The sequence below is a fragment of the Peromyscus maniculatus genome, chromosome 1 (genome assembly GCF_049852395.1).
Source record: "Peromyscus maniculatus bairdii isolate BWxNUB_F1_BW_parent chromosome 1, HU_Pman_BW_mat_3.1, whole genome shotgun sequence".
Taxonomy (NCBI): Eukaryota; Metazoa; Chordata; class Mammalia; order Rodentia; family Cricetidae; genus Peromyscus; species Peromyscus maniculatus.
In genome coordinates this window covers 95,632,171-95,650,521 of record NC_134852.1, presented here as the reverse complement: position 1 = coordinate 95,650,521, position 18,351 = coordinate 95,632,171, and the positions used below count along the sequence as shown (strand labels likewise).

General features: G+C 48.6%; 1 protein-coding gene across 8 annotated transcripts in view; it reads left to right on the top strand.

Moving 5' to 3' along the window:
* Positions 1–18,351, top strand: part of Arnt2 (aryl hydrocarbon receptor nuclear translocator 2) — a 162,929-nt gene that overhangs the window by 54,230 nt on the left and 90,348 nt on the right. For 5 of the 8 annotated variants that reach the window (XM_076546471.1, XM_076546458.1, XM_076546475.1 and 2 more), the window contains 3 exons: positions 2,142–2,189; positions 8,785–8,998; positions 12,117–12,330. In XM_076546471.1, coding sequence (XP_076402586.1) covers positions 2,142–2,189; positions 8,785–8,998; positions 12,117–12,330 — 476 coding nt within the window. Of the gene's footprint in view, positions 1–2,141; positions 2,190–6,950; positions 8,665–8,784; positions 8,999–12,116; positions 12,331–18,351 lie in introns of those variants that run through there. The other 3 variants (XM_076546468.1, XM_076546478.1, XM_076546484.1) reach the window with 2 other exon arrangements.

Below are 18,351 nucleotides of genomic sequence, written 5' to 3'. Positions count from 1 at the left end.
GCCTGTTGACCTGAGTTAGATAACTGCATCCACATGGTAGAAGGAGAGGGTCTTCTACCTCCACAGGCAAGCACAAGAATACAAGAGCGCGCGCACACACACACACACACACACACACACACACACACACACACACACACACACAAATTGTTATAGAAACTTTGATATCAAATTGAAATGAGTGGAATTTTAAAGATAACTGTACGTCTCACACCCATTTGAGGTTTTGATAAATACTTGCACAAGTTCTTTGGAATTTGTGGTGGGTTTTTTAATGTAGGCAGAAACGTTGATCTTTTGCTCTATAACCACTAGGTGGCAGTGCTGCCCTGCAAAATGCAACTGGCCTTTTTTTTTTTTTGTGGTTATTTCCCACATGTAATTTCCAGGAAGGTGAGATGATAGCTTGGTAATTATACAGGATACTAATGAGTTTTCTTCATTTAGAATCCCCATATTCACCTCCATTTGTCCTGTAGACAGCTCTGCAGTCCAATGCTGGGCTTCCATAATGACGCTTTGGGGACTGTGCATGTCTGTTTCCCTGGTGGCATGCATGTGGTCTTTTACCTATCTTTTCCCTTCTTTTCGACCGTCTCCCTTATTTTTTGCACAGAGGTTTTGTGTTATCACAACAGCCATTTCCCCCAGCTGGCTCTTGAAGACCAAGGATCCAAGTTGGTGAGGGATCCCATCAGGCAATTCTGGGCAGAACTGTGTCAGCTCAGACTGCACTGTACATAATCCAGGACAAGGACATGAAAAAGCTGCCTGTTCTCCCTCCCTCCATCCCTTCATTTTGCCATAGCTGACCCTAGTTCCTGGGTCCCCCAAGTTACTGCACAGCTTAGAGGTCACCAGACACCTCACTGGGGCCATCTTAGGGTATGTGTACAAGGATGGCACTTTATATGTAACGTGACTGCTTCTTGGTGACCTAGGTACCCTGTCCCTTTCCTGGGTCACTTATTGTCCAGGCTCTTACGGACCAGAGAATGAGGGTCACCCTCCCTGTGTGGGGCCAGAAGCTCTGGCATCTGGAGCTGTGGTCTTCTGGCACTCACACAATTCTTTGTTTATTGTTTGAGCAGAATCTCACTGTGTATCCCAGCACACTCCATTCTCATAATAAGCTGCTAAAACATGGAATTCCTTGGATGTAGCTGCCAGGCAGCTAGCCTCCCTTCTGCTGGAATCATGAGGGTATGCCTCACCAAATCCTTCAGCAGGGCAGTGCAGGGCCCGAGGATGCCCCACTCAAGAGCCGCACTTAGTGCAGGTGTCTCGTTTTCTTCTTCAGAAACTCTGAGTACTGAGTACTCTCGCTCGATCAGAGCTAAGTTTCCTCTCTGCCCTGTCATTATCCGGTCAAGTATTTGCTGACATTAGAGGAATGTGGGGTTTTGAGAAGGACCATTTGGGATGTTAGTTAAGCCAGAATTCTTCAAGACCTTGTTTGATGTTTACAAGGGGAGGCCCAGTAAAGAAGAGGTCTGAAGAATAGTTTGGTGAGCAGACAGCTGCTTGCCTGAGTGGTTTTGATATCAAATGGCCTTCTCCTCCTCAACAGCCTTCTCTTTGGTCCTGGGTGTAACAGAATGATGGTCTGGAATGACCTTTGCCCTGAGGTTCATGGAGACTCACCAGGTCACAAGCAGTATTCCCAGACAAGTTCACTGTTCCTTAATATTCCTTCATCACCCTTTGAACTTGCTGTATTCCAAATCCCTTGAGCAATATATACCATAAACTTGAGAAATGAAGTGTTGATATGGAATACACGATGTGGAGGGGACCAAAAGCCCCAGACACGATGGGAGACAAGAAACCTTGATGTCTTTCCCCGAACATGGACTGAGCCATTCTTTGGTGAACTGAGAAGAGTTCTAGGGGGACAAGCTGATACTGAGCATTCCTGCTTCTGACCGGAAAGCTAACAGTGTGCGTACTGGACACCTTCCATCTGTGACTCTTGTTTTCCTTCCTGAGACTGTAGGAAACTGTTTTAGCATCGCCAAAGGTCAGAAGCATTACCTAGCAATGTAATGGTGTGAAGGTTCCCTTGTTCTCACAGCTCACATCACTAAATTACAGTCTTCTGAAAGTTATAACCAGTGCTCACTGTCGCTTTGACCTTTCAGGATGGACTTCGATGATGAAGACGGTGAAGGTCCCAGTAAATTTTCAAGGTGAGTTTATTTTACCTTTCTTAAGCCCGTAACCAGCAGTCATGTGACTGGCATGCATTTAGTGCCTCTTGTTATTGAGCAACCCATTGCCTGTACTTTGACCATCTTGTGTATGCCTTGCTTAGTGCCAGCGTTTGGCCTAGTGGCCGGCAGCTATTAGTAATGCTGATATGTCCCAAGCCTGGCCTGGTGGCACATGCCTGAAATCTCAGCACGTGGGAATGTGGGCCAGGAAGATGGCAAATTCAAGGCAAACTTGAGCTATACAGCAATACCTGGTCTTCAAAAAGCACAGCACAAGAAGGGGGTGGGGGTTAAGTAACTAGTTATTAATCCTGTTTGCTTTTGAGTTAAACAGTGACCACTAACTTTAATGGACTCCCTTAAATAAACAAACAAACAAAAAACCCTAGGGCCCAAGTTCAGAGACAATTATCAACACGAATCATTTTTTTTCTACTAAGGAAAATTAGGAGAAATACAAGAAATGTGTAGCCTATTTGAGGTTGGTTTCAAGGTCCTCACAATCAAGCTACTGACTGTGACAGCATCTTTAGCTGGCTCTGTGTGGCTGGCTGGGGTGTAGTCTGCCTTGAAGGAAAGCTCCCGGGTCACCAGTAGTGGTGGTATAGGTAGAACCATGACTTCCCATCCTTTCTGTTTGTTTTGTTTGAGGCATTGTAGGACACTTAGAAGTGTGATGAAGGAAGGTGCCAGTCTCCCGTTCCCACCATACTTCCCATCTGTACCATCTTCTTCCAGCAGGGCTGGCCTTGATGCCCCCCTCACTCAGCCCTCCTTCTTGGTTATTGCTGATCTGAGAAACGTGGGGCAGGTGATAAGTGCCTGTCTACTGTATTCATACTCCACATTTGGACTGAAGCAGTTTTGAGAAGTGTGATGTCTATACAGCCCGCCGGGCTGGCCGTCTACTTCTTTCCATACAGGTCCTTTTGGTTCTTTTTACCCATAACCAAAATGGTAGCTGTGAATGAAGCAGTGTTCTCTATAAACGCAGGAGGGATCCATGCCTCGTTCCTGTCCAGGGATTCCCAGCATCTTCAGGTCCACAGTACATGTCTCCTCGTCCCATAAACGTTTACCTCTGAGATCAGGCTCATCCATCCATGTCCCAGCTTCATCCTCAACTGCAGCATGAGACATGAGATGAGAACACATTTTTTTTAACCCATTAGACCTTGAAATTTCCTGTCAAAATAAAATGCGAGCTTCACCAACAAAGCGTGGGTTATCTCTTCCTGTGTAGACTGGACCCATTTTAGGTGTCCTTTTTTTCTAAAGATGCACCTTAATAGCAAGGAGTGCTCTGTTCCTGGAAAGGAGCTAACCTCAGAAACGCCCCCTCCCCCTCTCTGCCAAAGCCTGCCCTTGCCACACACAACCTTTCTGTAGAAGGAAACGATGACATTGAGTCCTCTATGTCAAAGTTCCCCCTCGAGACTACATACCACAAGCATGTTAACCTCGGGAAACAGTGCGGCTGGGTCTCGGGACAAAAAGAGGAAGAGAAACACGGAGTGACGTTTGCTTGACATTTTGCATATCACAGTCGGTGATGAAACAACAGAGGAGGAACACGGAGCTCACTGGGCCTGAGTGTGAGGAGGCAGCGACCCCATGCTGTGTAACACTCTGAGCCTGCCCGTGAGTCACATGTTACACGGTCAAGTTCAGACCTTGGCTTCTCTCAACCACCTCCTTTCCCCCGTGCCTTCAAAATAAGAGAGAGATGGGATGTACTTCCAACATGTGCTGTTACTTACCGGGCTGGGTTCATGAGGCCCCAGAGGCCACTGACTTATACAATAGGGTACTTGAAATAATCCATGGCTGATGAACCTGTGGGTACATCCGAGTTGCCCAGAGATGGGGAGACAAGCAAGTCCACTCCCTACCTTCCACTTAACCACCCAGGGGAAGGTCGGATGTCTGCTGCCAGCCTCGGTAAGGTACACTCTAAGGCCTCTCCCATTTCCTGCCCCCATGCTCGCAGTCAGTCCATAACTGCAAGTCCCAGTGGGCAAGGCCCTGAAAAGTGTGGAGACTATGATGCAAGTCAGTCCCCATCCTTCTTAGTTGATTCACAGTCTGGGCAGATGCAGCACCATGATCTCTGTCCTCTGATGGGAGTCTAGTGAGGATTCCCAGCTTTTCTCAAGGAATGGAAATATAGAGCTTGGCTTCCTTCCCCAGTATAGCCTAAGGAAGCCGCCTTCACTTGCTGGCACTGGGCTTGACTTCTGTTCCCTCTTGAATCCCATTGTCAACGCACAGGCGCTAGCAGCAGACAGGGATGAACTCCCTGTCTCCAGAAGACTCTGGTCACACACCAGAGAAAAACACAAGCCTCCCTAAAGCACACCAGGACCCAGTGCCATCTATCCTTCCAAGTGCCAGCATCCTGATGGCGCAGCTAGTCTACAGGCTCGCCCTCAGAGTGATGCCCCTGCCTTCTCACAACACTGGGCAGCACAGAATGGCATCCTTCTTTAATGTCCCAGGATGTTCCTGTGTTGACTGTGTCAGCATTGCCTGGTGGCCGGTGGGAGACTCCGAAGTGCCTCCCTTTCTGTGTGTTAATCAGGACGGGTGACACCCCACTGCTCTGATGGTGCCCCACTGTTCTGAGTACACTCGAGAGGCCCCTTTGCAGCAGAGCTGGAAGAGACCCAAGTCAACACACAGCTAGCTGCACCTCCCTCTTCGTCCTTGATTTGACCCTTCTCCTACATATGTAGGGGCAGATTTCCTTATCCAGCTGCCTGGCTGCCAGCAGTAATGGATGCTCAGAGACACCACAGTCCCAGGCCTAACAGACTGATCCTGTTCCCCTTCCCGTGAGGATAAGATGAACTTGGGCCAGCAGATAGGGCCTAGGGATGTGTCATTCTCTTTTCACAAGATGGCATTCCCTCACCTCTGTATCCTTGACGGCTCCAAAATGAAGTCATACATATCAATGCATACCACTTGTTCTCAGATCTTGTTGCTGGGCAACCGGCAGTTCTCAGTTCTGTTTAACATACTGCTAGTAGCTCAGGCTTATTTCATACATAATCTAAGATTATTGTATCATTTCCTGCACTGGCCAGTGAATGTGATTTTCAGCTTTTAGGTCTTACTTATTGTTTTCTTCCTTCAACTCAGCCCACAAGTTGAATTTAACTATGGACACATCAGAGAACCTCACAAAGACCACTCCCAATGTTTATAGAGAACATTAGTCCGTGATAATAAGATACCGTTGGTTGCCACAGACACTACCTGAAAGCTTTGGACTCAACACTAGGTTTGAGAGTCACCCCTGAAGGACTTTAAGTGTCAGACTTACATTTAGAGGATTGTCAGTCTGGCTACAGTGTAAGGTCTGAGGTGGAGGGAAAGGAGAGGTGAGAGGAGGCGTAGCCACATGGGGCAGGTGCTGTCAGCCACGGTGGGCAGCGAGCACGGGTAGGGAGAAGGGAGAAGAGTGGAGAGGTGTTTGCGAGAATTTTGGCACAGGCAGGAGTTTGTGGTGAAGGAACCATCAGAGATAAGTCAGAGCAGACATTGTGTTCTTATGATTCAGAAAGGTGCTGAGTGCCAGGATACATATTGGACTAGAGAAGGGAATTCTGGGAGAAGTGTGTGGTGCTGGTGGGATAATACAAAGGTCAGATTGAGAGACTCCAGATTGATTAGACTCCAGGTGGGGTGGGAAGTGGGGGTTGCTTCCCACAGAGAGGAAAGTCTGTCTCACACAGGGACATGCAGGCAGGTGGTGTGGATGGTGCTCTGGGTCCTTCCTGAATCATCTTCTCCTGTAAGTGCCTGAACTTCCTGTCTGACTTCCCCTTGCTTCATCGGCCCGTGCACTCTCAGAGTACCACCTTCTCTGGGTGGCCCCAGGAAGTGTGAGCCAGCAAGGTAGGAGTAGGCACCTCTGGGGAGCTCGCCCTGCCCTTGGGTCTCGTGGACAAACGTCCAGCTGAAGAATGTGGTCTGCACCACGTGACCTGCTCTGTGGCTGTGGAAGGAGAGAAAAGGGACGCTGATCTCTCCATGGCAAGATTCTCGCCTGTGCTGAAGAGCTAGAAATCCTCTGACCAAATTCCTGCTTGCTTCACTTTCTCTGGCTTGTAGGTGCCCCACATGTGGGGCGTTGACCCACCAACCCCACAGCTCCCCAGAGTTTTCTTGAGTGCGAGCAGCAGGAAATATTAGATAGAAGGATTTAGATTGTGGAGATAAACAGATAGAAAACAAAGAATAGCCTCAAGGGGGCCTGGAACCCATTCCCACAAGCCCTGTCTCTGCCCCAGGGTATTTATAGAGACGCCAAGGGGTGGAGCAAAAGACCTCCTCCCCCAGCACAGCCAAGTGCAGACTATCTCAGACACCTGCACTCAGGCCCGTGGTCCTAATCATCCTCTCTATGCAGATCTGCTGAGTAAAGCCATGAGGAACCTGAAAACGGGCTCCCACACCCACCTCAACCTGTTCTTACCTGGTCAACCCTTTCTTCCCCTACCTAGCAAACTCTGTCCAGTTCTGTCTGGAGGATGTAGACTTTCCCGACACTGGAGGTTCTTACTATGTACGCGAGCATTGTGTGTCCCTGGCCAGTTTACATCCTTCCAGTCAGTACTCAGGAGTGGGGTTGGCCGTAGGAATCTGCCGGCTGGTCTTTACCTGTCTTCCTCCTATCTCCTACCAGGCTCATCCACCTGTGAACCTCTAAAATGTCAGCCCCAGCATCCGGGCCCACTGGCTCAGCTTCCATTAGATTTCTCACTGTGGTCTGGCCTGCTCCCCAGCTTCCAAGTTCCTCAGCTTCTCCTTGCACCAGGTCTGCCCTTCCTACAGGAATGTCTCTTCCTCTCTCCATGCATCCTCTTGATCCTAAGCCTTCCGTGGACCCTCCAGACGGACCCTATTTCCAGGGCACTCCTCCTTTTTTTATTGCCACATATGTCGAACTCGGCCTACCATCCCCAACCTCTTCTAGCCGCCCACCACCACCTTCTGGGTCTTTTTTCTCTCCTGCCTTTTACCTTCCACAGCCTTGCAGACAAAGTGACCAGATCCCACCTCTGGTTCTGCTGTGCACAACGCACCTTCCTACTTAATGCCCTTTGCTGCTTGAAAACCGTGTTGGGCTTCCTTGTTTTCTCTGTCTCCCCATTGGGGACGGGCTCAGGACTCCTTGAACGGAAGATATGCTCCAGAAGGCTCACAGCAGGCCACCACAGGGACCGCTGCTGTGTACACACACCATGCACGTCTCAGCACACACGGCATGCACACCATCATGCCACTGGGCCTGATTGTCATGCTGGCCCACTTCCTGGAAGGATGGGGTGCGAAGCTGATGAATACATGCAGTGTGTGGAGCAGCCTTGCCTGGGGATCCTCCTTTCTTACTGTTAGTGTCACTTTCCTTCCCAGAGAAACCACAAAGTCCTCCGTCCTGCAGCAGCAGACATGGGGTGTATTTTTAGACACGGTTTCATCCCAGGAAACAGCTTTGTCTTAAGTGTGTTGAATGGGGGGGGGGGTGCTGGCTGTTACTCTCTTTTGAGCCTAAAGGTAATAAATAATTCCAGACAACAGAAATATTCTCCCAGTCCTTCTGCTAGATTTTCGTTGTAAGCATCCCCGAGATAGAGTTCGGTAATTCCTCGCAGTGCTTTTTAAATCGGTTATTGGTTAATAAGGGGTCACACCTGTTCTGTTACTTCACTACAGGGTGCAGCACAAAGGCACGTTCACAAGTTTTTGTGAAGTGAATCTGCATCATCAGTGGTCTCCTCAGTGACAGAGTATGCAGCAAGGCTTGTGATCGTGTTAGATACTGCAAGCGCATTGTCAGCTGAGGTATTGTTAAGGAGAAAGGCATCAGATACAGCCCCTGCCAAACATCTCAGCTGGGCCTGGGCTGCGGTAGGCCAGATTAGAGCACTCACATCAGCCTGTGGCTGGCTGAGCGTCCAACACGTCCCTACGAGATAGTGGGATGTTGAGGACTCATGAGATCTAGTGAATGCTGTATTGAAAATGAAAGTAGCATGGCTGTGTGGGAATTCATCATTATCGGGTGCTTTATGTATTTTGAGATCAGTGCTTACTGAATGGGTTATCAGCATCAAAAAATTGAAGGAGCTATCTTATAATTGGAGGCTATTTATAGTGCTTCATACCATGAAGTGTATGCATCACATATGTAAGCACACATTCATGTTTAAGATCATGCTTGTACACAGAAAGCCTCCTAGGATGCTTTGACCTTCCATGGTGCCTGGTCTTAATTTTGCATGTCTAGGGAAAACCCATAGGTAGGTGGGTAATTTAGGAAGTGCCAATACATATACAGAGAAGGAGGCTGTGGAGGTCCATGCTCCCCACACACAGACAAGAGCTTACAGATGTGTCAGGGCTCAGCTTCAGCCCACAAGTACCAGAGCACTCAGCCACTGTGAGTTAGGCCTCGGAATTTGGCCATCTGATGTGATTGTGTTATTTTTTCCCAATGTCTGCTGACCCCGGTCTGATCCTTCTCTTTTTCCCTCCCCCTGACCTCTTGCTTTCTGGGAAGAGAGAACCACAGTGAGATCGAGCGGCGCAGGCGGAACAAGATGACTCAGTATATTACGGAGCTCTCCGACATGGTTCCCACCTGCAGCGCGCTGGCTCGGAAGCCAGACAAGCTCACCATACTGCGCATGGCTGTTTCGCACATGAAGTCCATGAGGGGCACCGGGAACAAATCGACTGACGGCGCGTACAAGCCTTCCTTCCTCACCGAGCAGGTGCCCCGGCGCTGGCTACTCTTCTGGTGTTGCGGCCAGGGGAAGTGGGGGAGAGTCTTAGTTAGGGTCACAAGCCTGAGGTAGATGATAGAGGAACATGAAGTTCCGGATTGGGGAAGGAGTGAAGGTGAGAAATTTTGCTTCCGTTCTTCAGCAAGAGGTACTCTTCCAGAGTGCCAGATCTCTCTATTTTCTGCTCTTTCATCTCCCATCTACCTCGGTGATGAGCACGCTGACTCAGGAAGATGGTGCCGACACCTTAATGCCTGTGTGTTAGGGGTAGTGAGAGGATGGTCATGCCGTGAGATGTCTGCAGGGTCCTGGTCCAGGCCGCCTCTTTCTGTCCATTTAGTTTAGCTGACAAGCCGCTGCTCTTCATCACCGTTTGAGGGCTGAAGAAGTCGAAGCTTGAATTTCCCAGGGCCAGTTACTTAGAGAAGGAACTGGAGACTACTCTACCGGGGTTCCCTAAAGCCACCCCCCTTTTTTTATGCCCATGCTAACTGGGGAGAAGAAATGCATGAACTAGCAAGACATCATTAGTAAATGGATTGACAGGAGCCAGGCGGCTTATGGGCCAAGTCCTTGTCCTTCATAGTTGAGCATCAGTTGGTGCTTAAAGCTTTAGTTGACGTGTCTAACTAAACATGGAGCTTTGACTTTCAGGCTTCCGTAGCTTTCCTGAGATAAATGAAGCCAATGGCTCCAGTGGAAAGAGGTGAAATTACATGGTTGTCGGGAGTGTTCATTTGGAGGAGCCAAGTGTTCCGTGTGTGGAATCTGGAGTCATGGAATGTTTGACAGGACAGAAAGTGGAGCTCAGGTGAAACTGAGCGGAAGGGCCTGGCTCGCACCAGGGGCTGCGCTCAGGGCAGAGGCTGGGAAGGAGCCACAGAAGAGGCACAAAGGAAGTCAGCATAGGGGCTTCTAAGAGGGGCACGGTGCACAGAGGGGGGAGTGGAGAAGGCGTGAGGGACCAGCAGTCCTGCTAGCACAGAGCGTCTGTCCGTGTTGTGATCACAGGTTTAGAAGAATGAGGAAGAGAAACTGACTCCATTGCCCTCTGTCTGGTGCAGGTGTTCTGACAGACACTTTACCTCCGCTGTTCCCCTTTAAATCCTCCCAGGGGTCACTTGATCCCGCCTGTTGAGAGTTTCAGGAAGAAGGTGGTAGCCGTGTTTGGTCTTAGAGATGTGGCACATGGTGGCTCAGGTACAGGCTTCCATCCTCATTCCCATCTCTATAAAAATGAAGAACATGCTAGCCCCCAGCTCTGAGAGTGCGGTGAGGAAGGCATCCTCGTAAAGTCTGGTTAGCGTGGGAATGTTACCGTAATGAGCGATGAGTGGTGAGACGTGACTTGCTGGAAATGTATCTAAGTACTGCTGACACTGGGGTCAGTACAGAATGTTTTGCCCAACTTTAATCCCTACAAAAAGGACTGTAAGCAGCTATGGGAGGTGGCAGAGAGAAGGCAGCTACACATTCATGTGCCCTATCCATGCCGCTCTCTTGGTCACGTGTACATTTACAGAGCCCTGCAAGGACTTACTATGTGGCACACACTCACTAAGCCCTGCATACCAAAAGCCCATTTAACCTCCAGAAATTTCACTGAAAGTAAACTTCATGAAATACCAGAAGCCAAAGCCATTAAATATCCCACCAGAGCTGTGAAGCTGAGTGGCAGAGCATGGATAGACGACACTTCCTTATTCCTAAACCCACACTGTCTTACTGGAGAAAGGAGGAAAGGCCAGTTATGAATAACGAGCTCTCAGATGATGAACCTCAGGAGAGAGGGTGGGAAGAGATGGGTGGAGCTGGCTCTGTCCTACCAGACCTCTGCAGTCCTTGCAAACTGGATTAAAACATGTGTGCATACACAAAGCCCCTCAGCCTCCTCCGGTGACATAGAATTCTGTCCTTCCCCAGACATCTTATCCCATTTTTTTTTTTAAAAGGATCTTCCTGTTGGGAAGATTTTCCTGACACTGAGAATGAAAATGCTGATGTTGTTAGGACTACAGAAGCCTCTGAGAGACATAGGAAGCAGAAGTGTATATGGGAAGCTGACAGAGTAAACTTGGGGGTTGCACTGTCAGCATCCACCTCGCTTTCCCAGGCTGAGTGCGTTTGACTGCTCCCAAGCCGGTGCCTGCATACAAGCCACAAAGTTCCTAGGCTGTGCCCCAAAAGTTAAAGTCTTCCAGGGACTTGGGTCCTTGGACCCTTTTGGACACTAGGAGGTCGCTCTGACCAGATGCTCCAGGTTCCATCCCTGGCTTCCTCGCCGCCGCCCCTGACTGTTGGGTGGTAACCATTCCTCGTGGGATTGTATTTGAACATTGGGGTCTGGGCTGGGGAAAATGCTGGCTTACTGCTGCCCCCAAAGGATGAGTTTGTTCTTTGAGGCCTGGACAGTGTGCGAGAAGGTTGGAGTGGTGGGTGCCGACTCCAGTGTTTGAGGAAGAATTAGCTCCACACCTCTTGCGGTCCAGGAGCCCAGGCATTTTATTTCACTTGGTGTGACAGGATACAGATAGTTACCACTGAGTTGCCTTTAGGCATGGTTATCTCAGTGTAGCAGAGTTGATTTAGCCTCATTTGTTGCCCTGTGGGGTGACAGCGGGCTTCAGGAACAAGATGAACAAGAGTGCAGTGTCCCCACACAATGGGAAGACTCATGGTCTGTTTCTTTCTTCTTTCCTTCTCACTCTCCTTCCTTCCTGCCATCCATGACCCTTGGTGCCATGCACTGGATGCTGGGCCCTTCTGTGGGGTCGTGACTGCAGTTTCAGTACATGAGGAAAGTGCCTCAGGGAACTGGCAACTCAGCACCTCCTGATCATTCTTACCTGATCTTTCACTTCTCCACACTGGAAATCAACCCCCAGCCACTCTCTCCGAGAAAAGACGGTGTATTTTAGGGAGGGTGCAAGTTTTGTGCGTTTCTCTAGAAAAAAAAGAGCTAAGCAGGTGAAATGATGTTCATCAACGCAACCCCTTGCACACCGGAATGAATAGCAACATCAAGGAAGTTGAGGTTGCTAGTTAAGAGAAGATAATGGATCTGTATCTGTTAGTACACTTGCTGACCATGGCCTTTTCTCCCCAGGAGCTGAAGCATCTCATCCTGGAAGCTGCTGATGGGTTTCTGTTTGTGGTGGCAGCTGAGACAGGAAGAGTCATCTATGTGTCAGATTCTGTCACACCTGTTCTGAACCAGCCACAGTCGGAGTGGTTTGGGAGCACCCTCTATGAACAGGTCCACCCTGACGACGTGGAGAAGCTGAGAGAGCAGCTGTGCACTTCGGAAAACTCCATGACAGGTAAGTGTAACTGTATTGTGTGTGGCCTTTTGACCTTAAAAATTCTTCATCCAGTAAACACATTGGGGAGCTGGAAGTCACATCATATTCCAAAGGCTTCATTTACAATATCTTAAAAATGTTTAGTGTCACCTTTTTTTTTCTGAATTTTTCCTGTAATTAGTGCATGTGGCAAGTAGGAGGTGTTCTTGCCACATTAGTGAGACCCATATGTTCTCTATGTATCGATCGGTATGATACACATCACTTACAACGCAGGCCTCAGCCACCTACAGTTCCTTATTGAAACACTTAAGTAAGTCAGACGCTTTCTTCAAAATCACCTCTTTGTACAAACACAGGCAATAAGATCTGTAGCATTCACTGGGGGAAGCGCGTTGGAAGTAAAGCGCTCCATTGCTGATACAAGTAAAAGTAGGAACGTGCTGAAAATGCCCGCATGGCTTTAGGTGGCAAGTGGAAACTCATGAATATTACTAAGCGTGGTGCTTGGCCTGGAAAAGGACGTCTGGTCGGGGAAACAGGTCTTAAGAGGTTTTGTCACTTGTGTCTTCTCATGAAATGCTTCAACGACAGTCATGTGAAGTCAGACGGGGAGTTTTAACACCAAGTGTAGATAACTCATGGTGAGTTGACATTACTGGTAGATGTCTGGGGTGTGTGAATAATATGGCTCTCTGTGTGGCTTGGTTCAGCCAGGTGCAGTTTTCTGTGTCCATCCACTGTTTCTCATGGATAAGCAAACACAAAGCTCACATTTTTTTCTCCAATTGTTCCCCAACCTATCAGTCAAATTAGAGCGAATATATTTTTTCATAACAAAAGCTATAGAATTGTTCTATCAAAATATTTGCATTCTTCTATATAGCATACATCTATGCTGTATTCCTCCCTGACTGTACTGTATGCTGCTGGGGTTCTCAGGTTGCTTTCTAGTGCAATGTTAAATTCTGGTGTTTTGCATGTAGCAGCCTAGTGAATAAGCGAGTTATTTGTTCATTGCAATCAATTTGGATCTCTGTGACACGTGTCATAGACTGGGTAACTCAAACTGCAGGAACTGATTTTCTCTCACAGTTCGGAGGTTGGAAATTCAATTCCTTAGTACACTTCATCTGCAACAAAATACTATGAACCAGTTGCTTTAAATATATCTATGGGGCTGGAGAGATGGCTCAGTGGCAAAGAGCACTTGCTGCTGTTCAGAGGACCTGAGTTCAGTTCCCAGCATTCACACTGGGTAGCTCACAAGTGCCTGTCACTCCAACTCCAGGAGATCCAGTGCCCTCTTCTGGCCTCTGCAGGCAACTATACTCACATTCACATACCCACACACATAAATTAAGTGAAAGATGTGTGTGTGTGTGTGTGTGTGTGTGTGTGTGTGTGTGCACACCCTCACACTAAATCTCTATCAGTGTATTGTCTCGTAGTTTTAGAGATTAGGAAGTCTAAAATCAAGCTGTAAGTAAATGTATCTGGTGAAGGCCCACTTTCTGGCTCATAGATGATGCCTCCTGGCTGCGTCCTCGCAGGGCAGAAAGGACTGGCACAGTCGCAAGGGTCCCATCCTCATGACCTAATACTCCCATCACCTTGGGAATTAGGATAGCAACCTTCGAAATTGCAGTCAAGCAGTCAGTTGGTTTCATCCAGGATCATGGTGTTGCAGGCTTGTGTCTTGAGACCTCTCATGAGTTTCCAGGTGCTTCCCTTTGAATCTTCCATGGTCTTTCTTTTGTGTGCGTTCCTGATACTCCCCCCCCCCCCCCCCCCCCCGCCCCTTGAAGGACACCAGTCATATAACCTGGCTTTATGTCAATTGCCTCTTTAAAGGCCTTACTCCAAAAGCAATCATATTCTGAGGTTCTGGGAGTTAAGTCTTCAACCTTATGAATTTTTGAGGGAGGGTTGCAAGTCTACCCATAATACTAAGAATCAAATCCAGTCTGGTGGTGTCCAAACTGGCAGAAGTTGAGCTATTTCTGAGTGATGGCAGTCCTTTTCTTAGTGCTGGTGATCAGTGGATAGTGATTTAGCATGGGGACAGGGTTTATGTCTTAACCGTCTCTGCATGTCAATAAAAGAACAGCACAACAGAACTCAGACTCAGACAGTGGCTTCCTCTCTGGGCTGACGTCTTACAACACAGAATGTAAAGTTCAACACTTGGGAACTGTGAGAGAGAAAAGAAGTCAGCCAGGAAGTGTTGGTTTTAAAGCTGAAGTCACCTCCTCTGGAAAGAGCTGTGTTTTTCCCCAGACTTCCTGGATTTGGCCACAGGATGTGGCTTCTTCAAGCCCTGCAGAAGACCTAGCTGGGGCATTTGACAGGGGAAGTGGTGGCCAATGGCAGGGCAGGTTCAGGTCATCAGAGGCTTGTGGACATTTCTAAGTGAAATCTTCATGCATTTGACTGAGTAAAAATGACCTTGGGAGGAGTGTGAGCAGTAGTCACAGTAGCCAGAGCTGGTGCAGTGTAAGTAGTCCCTTAAGATGCCAGAGGACTCCCGGTGAGCTGTGGACAGCCAGAGCTCTGAGCTCTCTTTCTGGCCAGGTTCCTCTTGAAAAGAAGATGGGGTTGGAGATATGGGTCCTGGTCCTTAAGGTGTTAAGAGGGCACAGGATTTTTTTTTTCCTTAGAGCCTCATAGTGAAATGGACTCTTCCAGGATACATACAAGACTATTGATCTGGAGGAGCTGGCTTGAAAGGGCTCCTTGCAGCAGGGCTGCATGCTGATAGGCATGGGGTTTGCTGGTGCCCAGGACGGGCTAGAGGCTGATCACTGAGCAGCCAACATGGACATTTAATATAACTTTTTTCATTCAAAAGTCTTAAGGGTTCCTTGATGCCTTTGATTATTGGATAAGGGTCTCAAATCCTTCTATCCCTGAACCTCTGTGGTCTGAGGTCAGATATAAGTAAATAGGAGCCACTTGAGGGAGTTAAGGTGCAGGGTCAGGGAGCTAATCAAGGCCTGCTAGAATAGAGATGGCTTACCTAGAATAGGAAAACTCCTTCGTTAAGGGAGGGTCTTTCCTCTGACCCTCTCTCCTAGAAAGTGGATGTCCCATTCATTGGACCTGTACCATTATCTGTACTGAAGGTAGGCTGAGGGAGAGGATGCTCTATGTGTACACAGTGGAGAAGGATCTTAGAAGGATCTTTTTATTGCAGAAAAAAATTCTTTTCACTGGGCGGTGGTGGCACATGCCTTTAATCTCAGCACTTGGGAGGCAGAGCCAGGCGGATCTCTGTGAGTTTGAGGCCAGCCTGGTCTACAGAGCGAGAACCAGGACAGGCACCAAAACTACCCAGAGAAACCTTGTCTCAAAAACAAAAACAAAAACAAAAAACAAACAAAAGACCAGGTTCTGTACTGACTGTTTGACAAAAACATGAATTGGGACTTGCAGGAACCTAACACTGAACTTCCCTTAGCAAAGGTGTTTACTCATCCAGCATCCACAGTAGCTTCGTGAAGCATAGCTATCAAACAATGTGAATTGATCCAATCCCAGCTTTTCTTTGTTTCATGTGGGGCTTTCAAGTGACACCTCGCATTTATATGCAACTCTGGGCTTGGAGCCTCTGGCTGTGCCGTACCTAACAGGCAGAAGGATTTCTGCCAAAGTCTCTGTGAGTGTTCTCGGCTTGCCTTTCTTAGCTCTGTTTCGACCCCTCTGCTTTCCTGCCCTGACCCATCCTGAAGGCTCAGGCTTCGAGGCTAGCCTCTGCCCAAGGCACTTGGACTCACGAGTTGAAGTGACTCTTCAGAGGAAGGAGGGACGCTGAGCAGTGAGTGGTGTTTAAGGCGACCCTGATGGAGAGGGACTGTTGTCAAAAATAAGGAGTGCCTTGTGGGGAAGGGGGCTGCAGAAATAACCACTTCATATCCTCTGAGTGATCTGAGGGGTCACTCTCAGTGGGGGAGGGTGGGGGAGGGCCCAGGGCATTCCAGGTGACAATAGGTATCTAGCTGTAACTGGATATGCCCAAACACTGGGTTCAGAGAGCAAGCGGGGGGGGGGGGGGGGGGCAGGGGGGGCAGCAGAGACACCACCCAGGAGACATGGACGGAGCCAATCCTCTCAGTGTCTTCTGGTGGTTGAACTCTGGAAAACCTTGATTCTGGTGAGCAGAAACGGGAGGCGCTTTGCCAATGACCCCAGCACCTCACTGGGAGGAGTGGCCCCGGGTCTCTCCAGTCAGAAGGAAGATATGGACGAGGTTAATCTGTGGGCATTCCAAGAGGAAGTTCATTTGGGCCATGTCCCCTGTGCTGCCTTGTTGTGCTTGGGGATCTACAGGTTCTCCTGTGTTCAGGTAACTGGGTCAGCATTTGGGATCAGTACAGGGACTAACTTTGGAAAAGACTGCCCAATGGTGGAAATGGGTACAAATGAAGAGTAAACTAACTCCCTCCTTCCTCCTTCCCTCCCTCTCCCCCTTCCTTCCTTTTTCAATGACCATTTATTCATTAATTCATAAACACCTGTCTTGTACAACTGTGGATAAGTCACACGGGTGTGTATGGGGGTCCTCTCCAGCCTCCAGTTCCTCACCTATAGACACTCACAGCTTCTGTTTATGTATAAGCCCCCCATTTCCCAACTGTTGCGGTCTAGATTCTTTGTGATAATTTGGGGAGAACCCAAGCTGGGTTGGTCCCCAAGGCTTCAGCTGGAAAGCCCCAGTGCATGAGTCACTCACCCCCAATCAGCTGTGATTAAGCTTCCCTATCTCCCTTTGAGATTTGCTGAAGTCCAGGGATGCTTTGGATCTTGGATCACAGTATTTGGCCAGGCTCCGGTTTGGGCACAGATAGCTGCTCTGAGAGCCGGCCACCAGGGAGCCATTTTCCGTCAGCTGTGCTCACAGCCTCTTATCAGACATGCTCCATGAGAGCTTCAAGATGCCATGTACACTCAGGAGGGGGAGAGAAGACACTTGTGGGACTCTGGATGCCTGTGACTTTCATCTTCTCATTCAACCCTAACAGTGAAATATTAATGCCTACAATTAATCCACTTACATTTCTATGGCGTTTTTTACCCACGGTAGAGAATAACTCCCCCCACACTGCGCTAGCTCCAGTCACTTACAGAGAACTGGCAGATATCCTCACCCATTTGGCGAGGGGGCCTGGACCAGGCAATGACTCTGAGGCACCAAGGAGAGATGAAAGGCTTAGATTCTCTGGCCTCCTCTGCCCCATTACAGTCTTGAGCATCGAGATTGCTGCCAATATCCCTGAAGTGCCAGCAATCAGACCAGTACAGCAACTCCTACCAAGCAGGTCATGGTAGCATTGAAGGCTCAGGGGTACATGAAAGTAGACAGTGTCAGAGTCATGAGACTGAAACAGACAGTCTGGGCGTCTCATCACCTTGCCTGCAGTGGTTCTCATCTCCAGCAGTGGTTCTCAGTCAGCTATGTGAACATCATTTTTGAACCTGCTGGAAATGAGAGTCTCAGCTCACCCTGGACCCACTAAATCAGAAACTAAGACAAAGTAGTCTCTCTGTCTCCCCATGTCCCCAGCTCTTGAGGCGCACACTGAACTTTGAGACTTACCAACTTTGTGACACCATCTTGAAATTTTATGTCAAATTCCTCAGGTTGGGTCTCCCTTTATTCTTGACCTCATCAGGCTCTTTAACCTCTGTTTAAGTCACCTTGGAAGGGTAGGGGATAGAAGATTTAGGGAAGTTTCTTATTAATTATGGAGCTCTGTTCACACTTGTCTGTACTGGGCAAGTCGATCTTGGTGAGATTTGGCAAGAGTGTTCTGGGGACCATCAGCACCCAAATCTTCTAGGAGCTTCTTGAAACATAGACTCCTTGCTGAGTCCAGTCTGCATTTTCACAAGGCTCTCAGAAAATAAAAGGAGGGAGGATTTGGGGTCATGGATTCAGGGGTTCAGCCCAGGGTTGGTCAGGTCCATTGCTTTGAGACTAAGGCAGGTCAAATATCATGTGACAGAGACTGCCCACCCTGGAGTGGCCAGGAAGCAGAG